Source organism: Carassius gibelio, chromosome A9 (assembly GCF_023724105.1).
Source record: "Carassius gibelio isolate Cgi1373 ecotype wild population from Czech Republic chromosome A9, carGib1.2-hapl.c, whole genome shotgun sequence".
Classification (NCBI taxonomy): domain Eukaryota; kingdom Metazoa; phylum Chordata; class Actinopteri; order Cypriniformes; family Cyprinidae; genus Carassius; species Carassius gibelio.
The window spans coordinates 29,199,198-29,220,171 of record NC_068379.1 but is presented as its reverse complement, the minus strand read 5'-3'; the positions used below and the strand labels follow the sequence as shown (position 1 = coordinate 29,220,171).

At 36.3% G+C, this 20,974-nt stretch overlaps 1 protein-coding gene across 5 annotated transcripts in view; it reads left to right on the top strand.

Moving 5' to 3' along the window:
* The window catches only part of LOC128020122 (nck-associated protein 1), a 51,347-nt gene that overhangs the window by 25,755 nt on the left and 4,618 nt on the right, over positions 1–20,974 (top strand). For 4 of the 5 annotated variants that reach the window (XM_052606742.1, XM_052606740.1, XM_052606745.1 and 1 more), the window contains 18 exons: positions 390–546; positions 728–784; positions 935–1,138; positions 2,740–2,872; positions 3,240–3,321; positions 3,622–3,680; positions 7,061–7,206; positions 7,767–7,899; positions 10,016–10,135; positions 11,275–11,414; positions 11,813–11,944; positions 14,525–14,743; positions 15,617–15,747; positions 15,888–15,985; positions 16,943–17,036; positions 18,273–18,355; positions 19,912–19,992; positions 20,064–20,157. In XM_052606742.1, coding sequence (XP_052462702.1) covers positions 390–546; positions 728–784; positions 935–1,138; positions 2,740–2,872; positions 3,240–3,321; positions 3,622–3,680; positions 7,061–7,206; positions 7,767–7,899; positions 10,016–10,135; positions 11,275–11,414; positions 11,813–11,944; positions 14,525–14,743; positions 15,617–15,747; positions 15,888–15,985; positions 16,943–17,036; positions 18,273–18,355; positions 19,912–19,992; positions 20,064–20,157 — 2,163 coding nt within the window. The remainder of the gene's footprint in view (positions 1–389; positions 547–727; positions 785–934; positions 1,139–2,739; positions 2,873–3,239; positions 3,322–3,621; positions 3,681–7,060; positions 7,207–7,766; positions 7,900–10,015; positions 10,136–11,274; positions 11,415–11,812; positions 11,945–14,524; positions 14,744–15,616; positions 15,748–15,887; positions 15,986–16,942; positions 17,037–18,272; positions 18,356–19,911; positions 19,993–20,063; positions 20,158–20,974) is intronic. The other variant, XM_052606741.1, reaches the window with a different exon arrangement.

Sequence of the window (20,974 nt, the reverse complement as noted above, 5' to 3'; positions counted from 1 at the left end):
AGGTCCTTAATCAAGGTGTGGGAACCCTGTATATAGTTGTTATATCTCAGATTGAAGGAAAGCAACAGTTATGTAAATGTTGATACAAGAAATTAACTAGTCTTTTTGTTTAGTAGTATTGCATTTACATAATGTGGTTAAATTTTTAACTGGCCCAGATGAAATCCTTTTTTCTTTTTTTTTATGAAATTGGAGAATGTATTAAATACATTGTCAAATTAAACTAAATATTTAACAATATTTGTGAACGACTCCCTTTCCAATTCTTCAGACACAGATTCAGTGTGGGCCTGGTTTTTACACACATCTCTGATTGCCAGGAAATGTCTTTTTATGTAACACTAGTGTATCTGGTATATAAGAGTCTCTTTCTCTGTCTTGTGTCCTAGTCGGGTTCATCTTGTGTCATGCGGCTCTGAACACTGACCCCGCAGCTCTCAGTCTGTGGAAGTTGGCCCTTCAGAGCAATTCCTGTCTCTGTCTGTTCAGGGACGAGGTCTTCCACATTCACAAAGCTGCAGAGGATCTCTTTGTAAACATTCGAGGGTCAGCGATTTCTACTGGCACACACATTCTCACATTTTCTATAATTAATTTGCATTTTGTGTGTATCATAAATGTAATGTCAAAATTATCAAAATTTGGTTCATGCATTTCATATAAAGCATGTCGTTGTGTTGTGTATACATAATGAAGTTGATGTGTTTGTTTCCTTTATCTTCCACAGTTACAACAAACGTGTCAATGACATCCGTGAATGCAAAGAATCTGCTCTGTCACATGCGTAAGTGGTACTTCTGATAAAGAAATTGTAATAAAGTCATTTCTAATCAAGGTGTAAGTGGTAACTTTGTATTTCTGAAGATATCAAACCAAAACAGTCATCACTCCTCTATATTTACGGTATCTGTATTTTACATTTTATTTCATCCAGGGGCTCCATGCACAGAGAACGCCGCAAGTTCTTGAGATCTGCCCTGAAAGAGCTTGCTACAGTGCTCGCAGACCAACCAGGCTTACTGGGTCCCAAAGCTCTGTTTGTGTTCATGGCTCTCTCCTTCGCGCGTGATGAGATCATTTGGCTGCTCAGACACGCAGACAACATCCAAAAGAAAAGCACAGATGACTTCATTGACAAGTAAATCCGGTTTTTACATTTCAATCTTGAAATCGATTTTTTTTTTCTTAAATTAAGCTTTATGCTACACATTTATATATATTTGTAAACTTTTTTTTATTATTATTATTCCCAACAAGTGCAATTTCAATTAATAAAAAAAAAATGTTAAAATTTTTTCACTGTACCAAAGCACAAAAACACCATAATACATTTGCAGATATTTAGGAAACATGTTAAGTTCACATAATTGTTTCTCCAAAGAACAGCGCTTAAGCCAGTTATTCTACTTTAAAAATGTGCATTCCGTGTTGGAATGCCTGTTTTTGTTTTGGTCTGTGTGATTCTGTCCATTGCCAATTTACCCAATAATATTTTGTCACCCCGGGTTGCCAGAGAGCGGAAAAGTGTATCGCAGCCGTGGAAGCCAGCAAACGAACTGAGTCAGAGATCAAAGATTCTACCCGACCTAAAAAGCCTCGGCATCAATCTAAAAAGCTCTAAGACCAGAGGCATATTAAAACGAGGATAAATCAACTCATCAACTTATAATGTAAGGCTCGTCGCCTTCCATTGTGAGTTGAGCTCATTCCTGTTGTGTCTTTAAACTGACAACTGGATGTGGCGTCTGAGGAGGAGAGGGCGGGAGAAACAAATATTTTGAATTTGGACTGCAGTACCCATTCCAACCACTAGCTGTTAATATTACATACCTCACCTTTTTAATACTTTTAATAGCTTAATAGTTTAGTTAATAGAATATATTCATAATTTGAATATGCTTGTATTTGCATATTTTCAGTTTTCATGTTAAAGTTTTATTTTATGTTCTTTTGTCATTTAGTACTGTTTCTATTAGGGACGTAACGATTCACTCAATTCATGATTTTGATTTCATGATATGATTCGATTCACAAAATGAGATTTAAGACAAATTATACATTTAAATGTGTCCTTTTATTATTGCTTGGACAAAATGCTGCATGTTTCTTTGTGAAAATGAAATATAACACTATAATAATATAGCATTTGTGTATTATTGCTCTTTTGTTGGTTTTGATTGCTTCTATTGTCCTCATTTGTAAGTTGCTTTAGATAAAAGCATCTGCTAAATAAGCAAATTTAAATATAATGTAATTGTAAATAACAAAAATAAATAGAAATCAAATAAAAAAACATCATCATATAAACAAAATAAGGCTTTGTGTGCTCTTTGAATTTAACATTAGAACAATCACTGCATTTTAATCATGATCCAAACAAATATGCTGCATACATGCAACATGAGCAGTTTTTAATCTAAATTAGATTGTATAATTTTTTTTTTTTTAATCAGTAACAATACTTCTCGTTTGATTAAATCATTCAGCACATTATTTTAGTTTTTATATAATTTGTAGTGTTATATACCCTGACACCATCTTGGATCATAACAGCATCATGGGAGTAATGAGTAATTCATGTGATGAATCTTTGAGTAGGTCGTTTTGGTTTACGGTTTAGAAACAATGATAATTGTTTTGGTTTTTTGCGTGTTTTTTTTTTTTCAAGTCTTAATTGAGAAAATGAATGGGGGAAAATGCAAGGTTGTTTTTTACTTTCATTTTTGCTTGTGGTCTTAGGCACATCGCAGAGCTGATCTTTTACATGGAGGAGTTAAGGGCACATGTGCGGAAGTATGGCCCGGTGATGCAGAGGTACTATGTGCAGTACCTGTCTGGCTTTGATGCTGTGGTGCTCAATGAGCTAGTGCAGGTGAGACTGTCTGCACTATGAATCAATTTCCTTCCTACTGCACTAAAAGAAAGGACACAGATCAGTTACAGTTCCTTATGAGAGCAGCTGCTATTTGTAGTGCTCTCATGAGATGAGGATCAGTCATGTGCAGTTGGGTGGTTCAGACATGAACATTAGTCACATTATGAATCATTCACAGGATCTCACAAAGGGTGTAGTCTGGAAGAACTGAGGTGAAATACATGAACTTCACCACTAGATGGAGGACTAGTATTGCCATCCAGCTTTTAGACTCCAATTCGGAGCAAGACTTGCTCATCATGCTGTTTTAATTTTAAAATACACACATGAATGGTAAAATAATCATGTCTTCCTTTTTTTGTAGAACCTGTCTGTCTGCCCAGAGGATGAGTCCATTATTATGTCATCCTTCGTGAACACCATGACCTCTCTCAGTGTTAAACAAGGTAGTGAACCTCTCTTATTTAAACATTCATAATGTGCTTAGAAAACATGAAATCAGAATTGAAGTTCCTGGATTTATACGATTATTGGTGTGTTTTATAATCTGTAAAATCTATGTTTCATATTATTTCATGGTAACAGCATGGATTACAATGTTGTTATTTTTGCAAAAATTAAAAAAGGGGGTTACATATTAAAAGTACTTTAGAACTTTATTAATGCAAATTGAATATATAATAAAGGGTGGTGTATTTAATTATTTATTTTTTTCTAATATAACAATGTTTGGATGTCTGTTGCAGTTGAAGATGGGGAAGTGTTCGATTTCAGAGGGATGAGGCTCGACTGGTTTAGACTGCAGGTAAAATGCTGTCTGTCATCTGAGTTGGGTCAGTGCATGGTGTTTGCTTCTTCTGATCCTAATCAGACATAATTAACAGCTCTTATCTCTGCTTCCCTCTTGCTAAATAGCAGATGCCGGTTAACATAAAGCAACTAATACTCTCACAGTTTGAGATGCAACACAACAAAACATTTCATGCTGACAAATGTTTCTTGCAAAAGTTTGCTTATCCTTTGTTTTTCGAATAAAAGCAACATTTTTACATGCTGTATAAAAAATGGCTTAATTTGGAATTACTTAGAAACGAACCACAATGCATGCTGTTCTTTTGAAGCTCTGATTATTCAAGAAGAGCCCGCGCCTTTCATCCAGGCTCAAATAAATCAGACTGTGTCCCTGTGGAATACGCATGTGGGTGGGTGGGAATGGAACCGGAGATGGAGATTTGAGGATCTGTGAGCGTGTGTGGACCTCAAATGGATCTGGACTGCAGGCTTTGGGATGGTCCAGCTAGCGCTCAAATGTGTTTCCTGTGTGTTGGTCTGCACAGTCCCACAGCAGAGAAGCCATTTGACCTCTTCCTTAAATAGAATGTTCTCGGTTCAAAAGTGAATCTTTATTAAAAGATTTTGAAGCTAGATCTCATTTTCCACAGAAAGTGTTTTTTCCTCACAGACACTGCAACATACTGCAATGGAGGATTTTATTTTTATAGCCCTTACATGATCATGGAAAACCTGGAAATATTTGGGAATTTCAAAAGGATGCTTTTCAGGTCTAAAATAATAATAATGGAAATTAATAATATCTTGGCATTTTTATGTGTGTGTTTTTATTTCTATAAATAATTATTTAAAACTAATTTGTGGGAACCTTTTACGTTTAAATAGTCAGCATTTATTTATGGTTCACTTTAGATTCATGTTGCTGCAGTTTAGTATTTTTAACTGTATTACTTTAATATGAAATAATAATAATACTTTAATAGAATTAGATTTTTCATTGTTCAGCGAAACAGATGGTTCCAAATTTTAAAAACATTAAGACTTTTATTTTGCGTGTATGCATAAAATTGATCTGTAGTGTTAGAAAAACCATTTATATTGTTAAATCTATTTATTTGAGCTGTTATGTAGTCTATGCATTTCCTGTTTGGATTTGAAGTGCATTACTGATGCAGTTCCTGTCGGTGGAAGTTGCTTTATTTAATCAGTTTTTCTTTGGGATCCTTGTGTCAAGTCAAAGTTATCTGGTTTACCGACATTGTGGTCATGATGTTTAAAAATTCCATGGAACTTTACACAGGCATGTTCAATAAATGTTTCCATCACACTTGCCTTATAAGCTAGCCATCTTATATGACTTAATCAGTGTGTTTATTGCACTTTCATTAGAGTTACCACAATTGTTGCTTTTTTGGACAGATTAGTTCCTGTGGTAATGCCACGAATCCCACAAAAATAACTGAATTTGCATTGAAGCCAGAAGATTGCTTCAAAAACAGGCCTGGACCTCCTCACACAGGAGGGTTTCAGTTCGCCTCTTCAGCAGGAAGAAGCTGCTATCAGCCGAACAACTGTTTTCTGTGTTTGAGCCTTTTCCCACTCTCCTTCGCTCTTTTCACAGCCAGAGAGTCCTGTCTTTCACATGGCCACAAAAACAAATTGGCCCTTATAACAGCAGAGTTTATTCACTGCAAGGTCTTTAGCTCAGACTGCTCTCGGTTTGCCAGGACAAAGATTTAAACAGTCAGTGTGTGTGAAGCTGATGACAGATGTGTTGGATATATATGTTCAGCTATGTAGGTGAATCGCACAAAAACATTTCCTGGTCGCAAAAAATGTTATTTTAACTTTTTCATAATTTGTTTTTAATTCATCAGTTCTTTTTTTTATTGGTGGCTCTTTTTAATTCTTATTGCTTTAAGTTAGTATATTTTTTAACTGCAATACTTTTTTTTTTTTTTTTTTTGAGAATTTCCTTCTGTCTTCTATGGTTTGACAAAACTAATGACACAACTAACTAATACTTAAGAAAGCAATACTTTTATTCAGCAAGTGAATTGATCTATTGTGTCAGTAACGATGTGTATAATGTTAAAAAAGATTTCGGTTTTCATTGCTGTTTCTATTTATCAAACAAATCCAGAAGAAATATATCGCAGATTCCATGAAAATGTTAAGCAGTACAACATTGATTATGGTAAGAAATGATTTTTGAGCCGCAAATCAGCATATTAGATGTAAAAAAAATAATATTATGTAATAATATTTCAGTTTTAACTGCAGCCTTGGAGAGCACAAGAGACTTCAGAAACATTACAAAATCTTACAGACCCCAAACTTTTGAATAGTTGTTTAAGTATAGAAGTCTTAAATGTATAGTAGCAAGAAAAAGGGTCATATAGAGGGAAAATGATCATTAAAACTTATGACTGCTGAAAAAACAAAACAAAAAAACAATTAGACTTTGAATAAAATGTCTAGAATCATTCACTACTCATCTAGGTTTGATAGCAGAAGTTAGAAGTGCAGCCTTGACTTTGCAGTCGAAGCAGGGATGCCCTTTTCTCCTTTAATTTAGCATGCTTTCTTCTTGTTTAATGGAGCGGTTGTTGAGATAGCACTTGCCAGTGTAAAACAACTAACGGTTCACTCAGTTCATGTCTGCTCGTCTGCATTGGGCCTGTGCGTTTCCAAAGGTGCGGTCCTATTTATCCCTATGGCCGATTAAACTAGCAGCAGCAGTCTGCAAATGTACATCTAAAAATAAGCCCTGTTTTTCAATACTTTTTCTACTCCGCAGTGAACTTCAGTGCTGTACGATATGTTTATTGTCATTCCCCAGACTCCATAACCACAAGCTTTGTGAGTTAAGCACCTGCTGAATATCACGTGGCTTCGTCCTGGACCTGGCATGCTGCGTTCTTTGAATTGGCCGATCTTTAGATGATGAAAGCCAGCGCAGGGCGTGTGCAGTCCTTATTTTTTTGAGTTTTCTCACACTTCTTATGTTCAGGTTGTCTAAAAGCTAAACGCACTGGCTGGTTGCAAAAAAAAAGAGGATTTTTGACTTGAACACAAAAGACCGTCTTTATTTGATCTTGTATGCTAGAGACGAAATTGTGTTGGTTGGACATTGTCTGGTTTAACAGTATCAAGTTTACAAAAATATTTCCCAGAAAGCCTTCTCAGAAGTTAAGGATATGGTAAAACATCAAACTGGACTTTGCCTTGCTCAAGTTTCCAATCTGATTCGATGCTCTTCATTTGCTTGAGGATTTAATCATGGAAATCAAGCCCACCAAGCTCAGCCTTTGAGAATAGGTTGCGAAAATGTTGTCAGAATAATGAATGAACTTTGAAGATGAATGCTAACGATGATGTCTTCGTGTTTAGGCTTACACCAGCGTGTCCAAGGCATCTCTGGGACTGGCAGACCACAGGGAGCTGGGGAAGATGATGAACACCATCATCTTTCACACCAAGATGGCTGACTCTCTGGTGGAGATGCTTGTGGAGACTTCTGACCTTTCCATTTTCTGGTATGACCTCACATGAGAGAATAGATCATGTGGTAGAGTTAAACATGGAACAGGCAAAAAGTGACTTAAGAAGTCAGTATAAATTTTAAAACGAACAAAATTTTCATTATGTTAATTCTGCAGATCCTCTTACAGGTTCATTAAATTATGTTAGTTCAATTCAAACTTGAAAAATGTATGACCAATTTATAATAATTTAGTTATTTCTATTCATTTAATTGTCTTTTTTGCATGCAAAGACAATGTAAAATAGTTTTTTATTGTGTGGTACCCAGCCTTTTTAACTAACTACATTTTAATTCAAACTGCAAGCTCATAACTTTTTGCCATGACGCTGTCAATTCAACAGTGGCACAGGAATCACTGTCTAACGCAGAAGGCATATCTGTTCTCAGAAGGCCATAGCAACTGTCTGTTGTGCCTCTGTTTTTTTAGATATCTCTCTTTCATGCTGGGTGGAAAGCAGACAGGGGCGTCCGTTCAACTGATTAGATATGACTGTACCAGACGTTGAAGTGAACTGGCAGCCCATTTTCTCTTTCTTTCTGTGTCTCTGATAGCTTTTACAGCCGCGCCTTTGAAAAGATGTTCCAGCAGTGTCTCGAACTGCCGTCCCAGTCTCGATACTCCATCTCTTTCCCTCTGCTCTGCACCCACTTTATGAGCTGCACCCATGAGCTCTGTCCTGAAGAGGTGAGTCCCACTGACCTGGAATCAGTCCAGAATGCCCCGAGAGGAGTGCAGATGTCAGATTCACTTTAGTAACCTAATCGGAGAACAGTGATCTGTGACTTCTTTTGTAGATATGAGTGCGGAGAGTATTCTGAAGATGATGAAGCTTAAATTTAATCGAATTGTTTATGTCTGAAACTGTGTGTTAAAAAAAAAAATAACTGCCATTTCTTACCATGTACTGCAGAATCACATATGACATTTTTCAGTTATGTGTGTGTGTGTGTGTTTGTTTTTGTTTTCAAATTTTTAATGCAAGTAAAACACAGTAAAAGTGTAATTTAAAAAAATCACCGCTATTTTGCGAATATTCAGTTTATCACCCCAAATAATTGGCCACTTTTAGCCTCAAGTCATCACTTCCATTGGTAATTATAAATAAGCTGAGAGCTAATTTATTTATTTGTCCATATTATATTTTATATTTGCCACCTCTGGTTTAGTTTTTATGCAGACTCTGTATTTTTTGGGGGGGAAAAACTTTGTTTTGTTTGTTTGTTAATGTTCCCTAGTGAATATGGTCAGTGTTTCTTTTGAGAAGAGCAGTTTGGAAAAGATCTTTTCTCTTCTCCGTCGGGTCTAGCCATGGCTTAGCCGCGACCCATGCGAGGGTTCAGGATGGAGTCGTACTGTGAATCCGGAAGGCTCCACCAATTTACTAGAGCTGGAATGTCCCAACACACAGCATTGAGCACTATGGTCCATGTATCAGGATGTGTACAGAAAACCAAATGCTGAAAAGCATGATTTATTAAATCTGTAATTGAACCATGTGCTGGTGCAGCTACCCAGGCTCCCCGGGGGCATATGGCAGCCCCTCCGTGCACACACAAGGAGCACAACAGATTCCTGTCCCCCCCCCAAACCTGTATATGGCCGGCACATTCACCAAGTGTTTATTCCTGCCAAACATCTTACATTTAATTTGGTAAATAAACCCACATTTTCACTCCTAATTGGCGGACAAACGGCACCAAAACAGACAGAACAATGAAAGTTCTCATGTCATTGCGGAGCCTGAACATTGAGCTGTCTGAGAGCACTTAGAGGAATAAAAGAGATTTATTGAGCCATAGAAAGCTTGGGTTTCCCTTATTTAAACACGAAACTCCCTCTCTCAGCATGTCTCTGAAATGGTCTTCCTCCTATGTCCACTCCACACAGCTTTGGACAGCTGCAAGCTTTATTTATGTTGGAAAAGCACTAAAAGTTTCCAAGAATATTTCCATCCTCGCACTGAAAACTTTTTACAGTGGTTTAGAGAAACAACAAAAGATCACTGCGCTTCAGCAGAGGTTAGCCTCAGCATCATGTCGGATAGATGTGTTATTTCCAACCTGCACCGTCTCAGACTCTTTCCCTTAGATGCCCACGAAGAGCGAGGCAGAATATTTAGGTTTATAAACCAATGATGAGAGTGTTGAAGTGCTTGTCAAATATGAGTTGAAGCTTTAAATGACACTTTTTTTGTTTGTTGTGACGAAGGACCGGCCTCCTCCATGATGTTTGGGTTTTGTCAAAATGGTGCAGGAGTGAAGGGTTCAGCTCCACACAGGGGCAAAGGTTTTTTTGCATTGGTATTTTAGAGTGCATGCACTGTTTGCTGTAGGGAGGGAGTTGGGGCGACGAGACCAGCTGGGCCATAACAAAGAGCCTCACTTACACATGGACGGGTCACAAACAGCTCCTCACTGTGAGCCAAATTCACCTGAGCAGTTTATGTTGGAGTTACTTCAGCCTCTGGCAGCATGCCCATGGATCACTCAAGGATCATTTTCACATAGTCAACAGTTAATGGCATGCTGACAAATAAGACGTTTCTCCACCCTGGTCCAAATTATTCAAGTCATTTCATTTATTCAAATGAATATGTGAAGTTTGTATTATTTTAAGTCTAAGTTCTAAGTTAATTTCAGATTGATCGGCCCCTAAACACCACTGTTGTTGGTTGTTTCATCCATCCATCGGGTGGCCCTATCCTGTTTAATTGGGTGTTTCTTGGCCAGAATAAGGCTTGTTTAGAGATGGTATTACTGGGATTGTACTAAGGGTAATCTCAACTAATGTCTCCCTGCAGAGGCACCACATCGGAGACCGCAGCCTGTCCCTTTGCAACATGTTCCTAGACGAGATGGCCAAGCAAGCCCGCAACCTCATCACAGACATATGCACAGAGCAGTGCACCCTGAGCGACCAGGTCAGTGGCGCTCACACACACACGCTTTCAGCGCTGCCAAAACACAGAGGGACTTTTGGGAGTTCTGGAATTTTCCATGTCATATCTGGGATTTTAACAAACTTAACTGGGTTTACAAAGAGTTCTGCAAATTCACCAGGAATGTTCCATTCCATTGCAGTATGATCTCAATGAAATGAAACAGTGATTGATTTCCTGGACACAGTTGACAGCACTGATTCGATGACATACAGACAGCTTTAATGAATAAACTTGCTCTCATCCCCCTCTGATGAGTTTAATCGTCATGTTGTAAGCAAACAGTACAGCAGCTCATAAATCACTTCCCTCTTTGCTCTTTTCTGGACTGTGGAGGTCACATTTACAGGAATTAGTTTTAAGGTGAACATCAAAGCCATTTTTCTTCTGTAATCTGAAATATTTTGAAGTGAATCAAGCTATTAGGTTGGCAAAGACTTCGGCTAGGTCTTTTATTTTAGATTTTATGCTAAATTATATCACAATTTGATTGGATGGTGAAAAGTGGATGTTACAGGTGATGGGAGGAGAGGTGTTGAAAAAAAAAACGTTGTTCAATTCATTTGAATTACCATATGCAACCTGTTATATGTATTAAAACGCAAGGGTGCACATATCACAGATTAATTTTAAGGCAAGTTTAGACATTTAAGAACCACTATGACCAGTTAATTGATTCAAACTCATGAGTTTTAGACTCTGTTGAGTGTTTTTGAGTGATTCATTAGGAAGAATCAACTCTTAAGAGTCATTTGTTCTTGAGACTGAAGACCCTGACAATGCTGCATGGTTTTGTGTGTAGTCAGCGAAAATAATGCAACACAAATATAGCTATTTATGAGCTTTATTATTTCCCGACACCCAATCACTTATTACATTGTTCATGCTGTAGATTCTGCCTTAACATTTCTTTTGCCATGTTTTTTTTTTAGTATGTAAATCAGTCGGTTCCGTTATTCTAAGAAAAATGAAAAACTCTAAAAGCTCATATATTTTTTTATTTATAATAACTTGCACTGATGAATTGTGCAGAATATTACCAGGAACTTGTATTAAGTAGGCTAAATTTAGATATCATGTTGATTTGAAAAATGTCTTTCTCCTGTTGCTCTTCTGCACAGCTACTGCCAAAACATTGTGCCAAAACCATCAGCCAGGCCGTGAACAAGAAGTCGAAAAAGCAGACGGGGAAGAAGGGGGAACCGGAGAGAGAGAAACCTGGTGTTGAGAGCATGAGGAAGAACAGACTCCTGGTCACCAAGTAAGGATGAAACTCACTCTTCTTCTTCATCCTGTTGAGCACTTATTACAGTCTGGGTCAAATACTGTACTGGTTTCTGTAATTCATGCTTTTCATCAATGAGGGCATGTCAGTGTCAATATTACATCTTACCAGTTGAGAATCACTGTGTTAAACAAAACCCTGCTGGAGGACTTTACTGTATTATCCTCCCATTTAGCAGACATTCAGTCAGATCCTCCTTATAATATAAAATGGATTTATCCTAAAGCCTGTCATGGACACACATGAGCAGTAGTAACAGCATAAGAGCGGTCTGGCCCCATGGTGAGCAACACTATTGTGCAGGTTAAGCTCTCCTTGATTGACTGTGTAATCTGAAGGAAATTAGTTTTTAAGGCCTTTTTTTTTTGTTTTAGTCTGGACAAACTACACACTGCTTTGTCAGAGCTCTGCTTCTCAATCAACTACGTCCCAAACATGATGGTCTGGGAGCACACCTTCACCCCACGCGAGTACCTGACCTCCCACCTGGAGATCCGCTTCACTAAGTAAGTCAAGCGACCATCCATAATCTGAACAAAGTCTGGGTGATATTAATTTCTGGAAATTTTTTTTTATTATATATTGTATAACCATGTGATAATGCAATTTTTGGATAATGTAGTGTGTGTGTACTTGTATGTGTATTTTTATAGTAGGGCTGCACAATTAATCGAATTTGTAATTACATTTACAATTAAAGTATGTAATCGTTCAAAGCGTCAATTAATTGTTCAAAGTCCTCTTATGTTAATCGCCATGCTTAAGATGCATTTTTTCTTACTACATGTTATCTTAAGGGTTTTTCACATTATTTTAATTTTAGTTTTAGTATAACTTTATAATTCCTTTCATATTTTAACTTTTTAAGATTTTAAAGAAGAAACCGATCCGATGTATAGTTGACATTTGAGGCTTAATACTACAGAAAAGTACTAAACGTTTTTTCAGCTTGTTTATTTTCATATGAAAATACAACATGCAGTCGCATCAAACAATGGTATAAACATCATTCAATGTATAATGTGATAAACGTAATTAATAATCGCAATTACAATTTCAAGGCAATAATCCACAATAATGATTTTTGTCATAATCTTTAATCCCTATTTTATAGTATAAACATATTATTGTTGTTCATTTCTATAAAAATATTATTTATTACAAAATTACAAATGTATTATCAAGAATGTGTGTATTTATATAAAAAAATATATTATTGTAATAATAGTACCACTTTTAATTTAATTCTATTTAATTCTATATTTCTATTTTACATTTTCTATAAAATGTAAAATATATAAGCTTACAAAATTAAAAGTATTATATTAAGTATATATATTAAATATAAAGTTATTAATTAAAGTTATGCATTTCTAATAAATATTTTTATAGTATATATCTAGAGAGGTATGTAAAATATAAAACAAATTACATGTACGTACATACATAGATTTAATATGTATTTTTTCTTTACTTTGGTTGTGCAATGCAATATTAACAGTATTAAAAATAGTTGTAATGAGAAAAGCTATAATGTGGATCCGACTTTTTTTCCTGAATCCTGTGGGTATAAATATCCCAATAGCCTGAACTGAATTTGGCCTCTACCTGCATAAATATATCATTGCTTGTTTTATCTATTACATTACCCACAGTCCTCCCTTCATGATGAGGTCTATCCACACTCGTTCTGCCATAATATCAGTCATTTTGATTTGCCTCATAGGGGAGGGTTACTGTTTTATTCTGTGTCAAGGAAAATAGTTGTCCAGCTCTCCCTTATTAATTAAGCTGAGAACTCAATGGCTTAAAGAGCCTCTTGGGTTTATTGTTCGATTTGTGTAATTTATTGGACTGGCAGGGAGAGTTTGTTAGCATGAATTTTGACACAGCTCCAGAATAGCACTTGTCCAACTAAATAAACACCAGGCAGAGGAATAACAGGTATTTTCCACTGTTGGATTCAAAACTCTGACGCGGATGCATTAGCTGGCCCCTCTGTCCTGGGCTGTGAACCCCTCATGTGGTCATGCTTCTCAGTAGTGAGAGGCCCTGTTAGCAGATCTCACCACCCAACCATGTGCTGTTATTGCCCATTTCCATCTGACAGGGTCAATAGCTATGATTCAGGCCAAAGCATAAAAAATATTTAGTTGTTATGAACCTGTTTTTAGTGGCCACCATTGCTCAGCACCACATAACCAAATCCAATTTGACCCTGTTTAATTTCTTAACATATATTCCAGGTCTCCATAAGCGTTTATCAAAATGTCAATAACTTGCTCCAATTTCTTTCAATCACAGAATTTACATGTTTTTTGCTCATACAATATCCTGTTTTGCCCTGAAATATTCTACTAATATAGGTTTATTGTTTACAGGGTTATCATTAACAAACCTAAACAAAAACTAAAACTATAAAGAAAAAAAATATAGAAATAAATGTTAATATAGAAATCTGTTTTAATTCAGCTAGTTGCCAAAGAAGCATTTCTCAACTTAATTTACTTTGACTTCATGTACTAAAATAACTTATAACTAAACAATAAAATATAAAACAGAAAATATAAACTGATTCTAATTATTAATGAAAAACTATAATATCTAGTAATATATAGTTTCTTAGTGATGCTGAAATAGCTCTGGTTGTTTATCCTTTATATAATTTAGCTTTCTTACTTGATGGGTTTAAACATTAAAATACTTTACTTAAATCCATTCAAATACTTTAAACTTAACCTAAGCAGCACTTCATGTTGAATTGAATGACTTTTAAATGGGAGCTATTTCTGAGTGAAATTGAACATTTGGTAGGAAATGGATTTTATCTATTGTAATTTTTTTCTTGCATTGTTTATTCAGTTAGATTATTATTTATTTTCTTGCTGCTTTGTTTTGATTACATCAGCAGAAATGTTTCTGAGGTGTAGAAGGCTACATTTAAAAAAAAAAGTATGAGAACAAGCAGTTTGTTCATTTAGCATTACATGCACCATTTAATCATGTGCAAAAAAACAAGAGTCATAAGTCAGTAGGGGTGGTTCATGTTTGTTATTCAGTGCTTGCTGGCTGTTTCTGTCTCTTAGATCCATAGTCGGGATGACCATGTACAACCAGGCCACACAGGAAATCGCCAAACCATCAGAGCTGCTCACCAGCGTGCGGGCTTACATGACAGTGCTGCAGTCCATCGAGAATTACGTGCAGATTGACATCACTAGAGTGTTCAACAACGTGCTGCTGCAGCAGACCCAACACCTCGACAGTCATGGAGAACCAACCATCACCAGCCTCTACACCAACTGGTGAGACTCTACATACCCAAAATTACAGAAGGGCCACAGTGTGAGCATGAATGCCTCTATTCCAGAACCAAGTGTTCTGCATTCGTAGACTGTTGCCTTCTGAGACATCTTAATTGAAAAAGAACCTCTTAGGTGAGCCATTTAGAGCACTGTACATAGGAAGCAACAAAAAGCACTCATAACGCAATGCCTTAACTAAACTCAAATACAGTTTGATGCTCTAAACGGCATAAAAATATACACAAATGTTGAGTAAAATAGTCTATTTTAATTCACTTGAACAGTTATATAATTATAACTTTAAAAGTAAATATTTTAAGTATTTAATGGTTTTGAAGTAGATTAAATAGTGCCCTATAAAATCTGTTTTATTTTTCCACAAATTGCATTTTAATATTTCACAAAATCCCCATAGTTTTTTTTTTTTTTTAGGTTCATTTTTAAATGGTTTAAGTACATTTTAATAATAAAAAACACATCTAAACAAATTTATAAAACCTAAAAAATCTGACAATAATTCTTAAAAAATTAACACTAACAATAAATAGGGCCCGACAAATTACATTTGATTTTTTCAGAAATGTTGTTGTCTGATTTAATTTTTCTGATTTTTGTGTTGTTATGATTTAAATAAAACCATAAAAAGGTAGCAATTTAATTTGTTTTATTATTAATAGTATAAAGTAAAATCAAATGAAATTTGTGAAATTCATTTAATTTTTGACAAACAAAGTGCTACATAATGTGTTCAAACAGTTCAAATTAGATCATGGATATGATATTGTGTAATTGTCTTTAAAAAATAATGATTAAATAAAAAGGTGCCTGTGATGTCTTATAATGAACTTTGGCTTGATGTTAACCTGTGTGCAGGTATCTGGAGACTCTACTGCGGCAGGTCAGCAACGGTCACATCGCTTACTTTCCCGCCATGAAGGCCTTCGTCAACTTACCCACGGAGAATGAGCTCACCTTTAATGCAGAGGAGTATTCGGACATATCTGGTGAGGGGAAAAGCACTCTACAAGAATAAAGGATTCTCTTCTTTAGAAACAGTACACAATGTTTTCTACAGCTAGACATTGATTATATCCACAATCAAACTGTAATAGCACGTCTAAACATTTTTGTCTTGGTCTCTCAGAAATGCGCTCGCTGTCTGAGCTGCTTGGTCCGTATGGGATGAAGTTCCTCAGCGAGAGCCTCATGTGGCACATCTCCTCCCAGGTGGCTGAACTCAAGGTGAGTGATAAGGGTCTCCGAGGAGGAAGGTCTGCAGATCTTTGCCTTCATCTGAGAGCGTTTCTGAAGCACAATTCTCTGTTGGAGACGGCTTGAGGGCAATTAGAGCTTCTTTTTAGTCTCCCTATTAAACAGTGATTCCCACAGTTACTATTTTATTTTATTTTTTTGTCTAGACTCCGAGTTATTGCATAACATTTAGACAAAGACAGCTGAGAACTGTCAGCAATGATGATTTAACCACAACTCTAATCAAACCTGAACCAAATGTTAGTTTGATTACATTGAAGGTAAAGGGTATGAATGGTGTATTGTTTGCACTCCCTGACATAATGATTAAAGAATGCACTGCTTTTTCTTGGGCAGTTCATCTGTATGTATGTTTTCTTTTTCCAATATGCATTTCACAACCACCAACCAAAATGTGTGAACACAGGCTTGGCTCATGTCAGTGATGTCCTACCATGCAACCCTCTCTCCTTCAGCTGAAAGTAATTTGGGGGAAAAAGAACCAAGTTTCCTATCTGACCCACAATCAGCTGTGGAGTGAAATGGTTTATTCTGCATTGCTATTCTGCACCATGTTCACCAAAGGACTTTAACGCGGAACATGTTTTTTCTCTTGAGTTCAAATTATGCAAATCATTTGTTCACATGCCAACGCTGTTCCCGTCTCAGGCAGTTTCATGCCTTTAATCGGCTACTGTTCAAGATTGTTCTGCTTGGGTGTTAAAAGTTATTTTCTGTGTTCAAAATTAAGTTCAATCAATAGCATTTGTTTCGCATTTGTTGATTCTGATAATCAAATTGTCATAAACGCTGTTGTTAGATTTTAATTAATTTTAAAGGTGCATGTACCTTATGATGTCCTTGTCTGGAAAGATGTACAGACTGCTTCAGACCTATTCAGATAATTCTTCTGCTTATTTATCAAACCGTCTTTTGTTGCCCTTGCAGAAACTTGTGGTGGACAATGTGGAAGTTCTGACCCAGATGAGGACCAGCTTTGACAAGCCGGACCATATGGCAGCACTCTTTAAGCGACTCACATGTGCGTATCTGTTGTGGGACTTATAATTATATAAAATACAAAAATCAAACGTTGGAGTCAGTAAGATTTGTGAAGAAAAAAAAATTAAGACTTTTATTCAGCAAGGACACATAAAAATGATCAAAATACAGTAAATTGACAGTAAAATACATTTATAATATTCGATAAATGCATCTAGGAAAAAATTACAGTTTCCATAGAAATATTATGCAGCACAACTGTTTGAAATATTGATGATCAATTAGCATATTAGAATGATTTCTGAAGGATCATGTGACACTGAAGACTGGATTAATGATGCTGAAAATTTAACTTTGCCAGCAGAAATAAATTACATTTTAAAATATATTAAAATAGAAAACAGTTATTTTAAATTGTAATAACATTTAATGATATTACTGAATTTGAGCAAATAAATGTGGTATGGGTGAGCAAAAGACACTTCTTTCAAAAACAACGGCAAACATTTGAATAGTAGTGTACAGTGTATTCATATATTATTATATTAATATGTTTTTTTGTGAAATAATCAGTACCGGACAGATATTCTGATCACAGAGTATATACAATACTAAATGAAGTACTACATCTAATAAATTCCTTTTTTTCTCTCTGATGGTCTCTAATCTTGTTCAGATTAATCTGCCCATGAACAGCATGTAAAAACAAAGCAAACTGTGTCTTCATGTCAAAGTGGTCAAGGAATCATACTCAAAGCTACAAACTCGATTCCAAAAAAGTTGGGACACTGTACAAATTGTGATAAAAACAGAATGCAATAATTTGGAAGTTATTCCATTCCTTTTTCACTCAATTTGTACAGTGTCCCAACTTTTTTGGAATCGGGTTTGTATATTAATATTGTTAGACAAGGTGAGAAAATTTTGAATATTTTAAATCTTGTAAATTTCCATTCATCTCCATGTACCCCAGGTTGAGAAGCCCTGTATTAGACAGTATCTGTTTGGAAAGTCATGGTATGAGCTCTACTAACTCCCACCCGCCCCCACTCACTCCAGACTCTGCCCTCAACACAGAGCTATTTGTGCTATTTATTATAGCTTGTCCTCATACAGTCATATTACTGAGCTCAAATAAGAGCAGGAATTTAGAAATCCCGTCTAAAGGAATGTGGCCCATATACACACCAACTGCAGACCTATTTTAGTGGTACTAAAGGAGGAAAATGGCCTATTTTTGGAAGTTATTAATATGACTTGTCTTCTATTTCTGTAGCAGTTGACAGCGTGCTGAAACGGATGACCATCATCGGCGTGATTTTGTCATTCCGCTCTCTGGCTCAGGAAGCTCTCAGAGATGTGAGTTTGTATCCAGATGTCTTGTCTCGTCTCGTTTCTCTCGTTACTCAGACCACACTCACATGGACATCATTTCAGCTTAACAGATGAATGCTGTATGCCTTATAGCTGACATCTTGCTCAACACAATCCTACATTAGCTTTTTTTCTTCCATCAAATGCATAAGATGTTATGTAGAATTTCCAAGCCACTCTTTCTCATACAGTAAACATGGGTGATCATTTGTACTGCAAATCTCCAAAAAGACCAAATAAGTTGTCTATATTACTTTTACGCATCTTCTGTCATGCAGTGCAATGCAAAGTCATGCAATGTCTTGTGAAATGAACAGAGCTTCTGCAGCTCTCAAATCTGCTTTGCATTCTCATATATATTACCATAATATTAACGTGTTGTTATTAACTAAAACTAACAATATAAAAATACGTATAGTTGAATGTACGTAAAATCTTATAAATAAAATACAAATATTATCAATGAATAGAAAAACTACGAAAAATGGCTAAAGCACAAAATTATTAAAACCGTAGCTAAAATTAAAACTGAAAATATAAAAATAAAACAATGCAAATTTGTTAAATACTATAATGTGATATAAATACCGTATTTTTTGGTCTATAAGTCGAACCTGAGTATAAGTCGCATCAGTCCAAAAATACGTCATGATGAGGAAAAAAACAAATATAAGTCGCACTGGACTATAAGTCGCATTTATTTAGAACCAAGAGATAACATTACCCTCTACAGCCGCGAGAGGGCGCTATATGCTGCTTAGTGTAGGCTACAGGAGCACTGAGAAGCATAGAGCGCCCTCTCGCGGCTGGAGACGGTAATGTTTTCTATTGGTTCATTTCTCTCGGTTCATGTCAAATTAATTTTGATAAATAAGTCGCACCTGACTATAAGTTGCAGGACCAGCCAAACTATGAAAAAAAAAGTGTGACTTCTAGTCCGGAAAATACAGTAATACTGATTTTTATTATTATTTTATTTTCAAATGTGCCACCTAAAGACGCTTGGGTTCGGTTGTTTGAATATGCATAAGTCTGAAAGAGAGCTACAGTAAGATAAGATTCTCAGTTGAAATTTACTCACACGATCATTATACATATACATGTATATGACTTTAGAAGACTTTGAATGTAGCACACACAGGTGGTTCTCAATTCCCCACTGTGAGGACCCACTGCTCTGCACAAGTCTCTCTTATCTGACACACTCATTTCAGTTCATGTAGTCTCTCCTAACGAGCTGATGATCTGATTCAGGTTAGTTAAATAAGGGAGACATGCAAAATGTGCAGAAGAGGGGGTCCCCAGGACTGGAAATGAGAACCAGTGAATCATTAAAGACTTATTTATGTGGGGGTTTTTGTGCTTTTCGAAGCTTGGTCCTGTAAATCCCTGACCGTTTTATTTTGAGGAAATATAAACTCTGATTTTTGTGTTTGAAGCAAGTAATATTGGAATGAAGTGAGGTTGAGTAAACCATTCCTCTGTTTGAAGATGTTGTAGGCCAAATGAGCACTAATCACAGGTTTGTCCTTTTTCTCCAGGTGCTGTCCTGCCACATTCCCTTCCTTGTGAGCTCCGTGGAAGACTTCAAAGACCACATTCCTCGTGAAACTGATATGAAGGTAGGTGACATTCACACTTGCTGTCAGCAGTAACGACGGGCCGCCGGACCTAAAGTTCTCCCTTTTCTCAGGTTGCCATGAACGTGTACGAGCTGTCTTCTGCTGCAGGCCTGCCCTGTGAGATCGACCCTGCTCTGGTAGTGGCTCTGTCTTCCCAGAAGTCTGGTAGGTTATTTCAGACCATTAAAATGGTATTGCACATCAGGCCATTTCAAACCCAGATGTACATTTTTGGCATCAAAATATGAACTGGCTCAGTTTTTTCCTTTTCAGAGGAAAATAAAATGCTGTAACTGGAAGTGCTTTGGTTTTGGCCTCTTAAGAAAGTGCAGATTATGCCGATATGCATCAGGTGGTGTTGCTCTAGATATGTTAGAACGCAGAGTGTCCCCTTTTTGGAATTCACCTTTTATCAGCATTTGCTACAAAAGAGGTAGTTAACGGAGTTTGACGTCTGTGTGCACGTATTTGAAAGAAAATCTGAACAGGAATTTGTTTTCCAGAGTGCACTTTGGTGCTCAAATCTAAAGACCATTTCATGCTAAATGATTTACCAGAAATCCCTGTATTAAGAGCTTGGACGCAAGCTAGCTGGCTGTAAAAAAGGTTTGGTTTGTGTTGAAAGGTTAAGTGGTATCACATGGTTTATATCGGGTCAAATACTGCAGCGTTAGGATGCTCACTTGCACTGTGATTATGGTGTAACCTCACACTATAATACACACTCAGAAACATGCATTACATCCACACCCATGTTCACTTTAATCACAGTATCAGTTTACAATGTCTTATTATTTCTGTGGTGAATGATTTCACAAGAAAGTTTCAAACCTCACATGGCCAGGCCTATTTTAACCACAACCTCCAGAGTTAAAAATAATACAAATATCTGTGCATAGCAGATCTGCACTTTAGTGTCTCATGAGTGTCGTTTTCGGTGTTGAGGAGTAGCTAACTAAAAGCGATACTACTAACTTTTTTA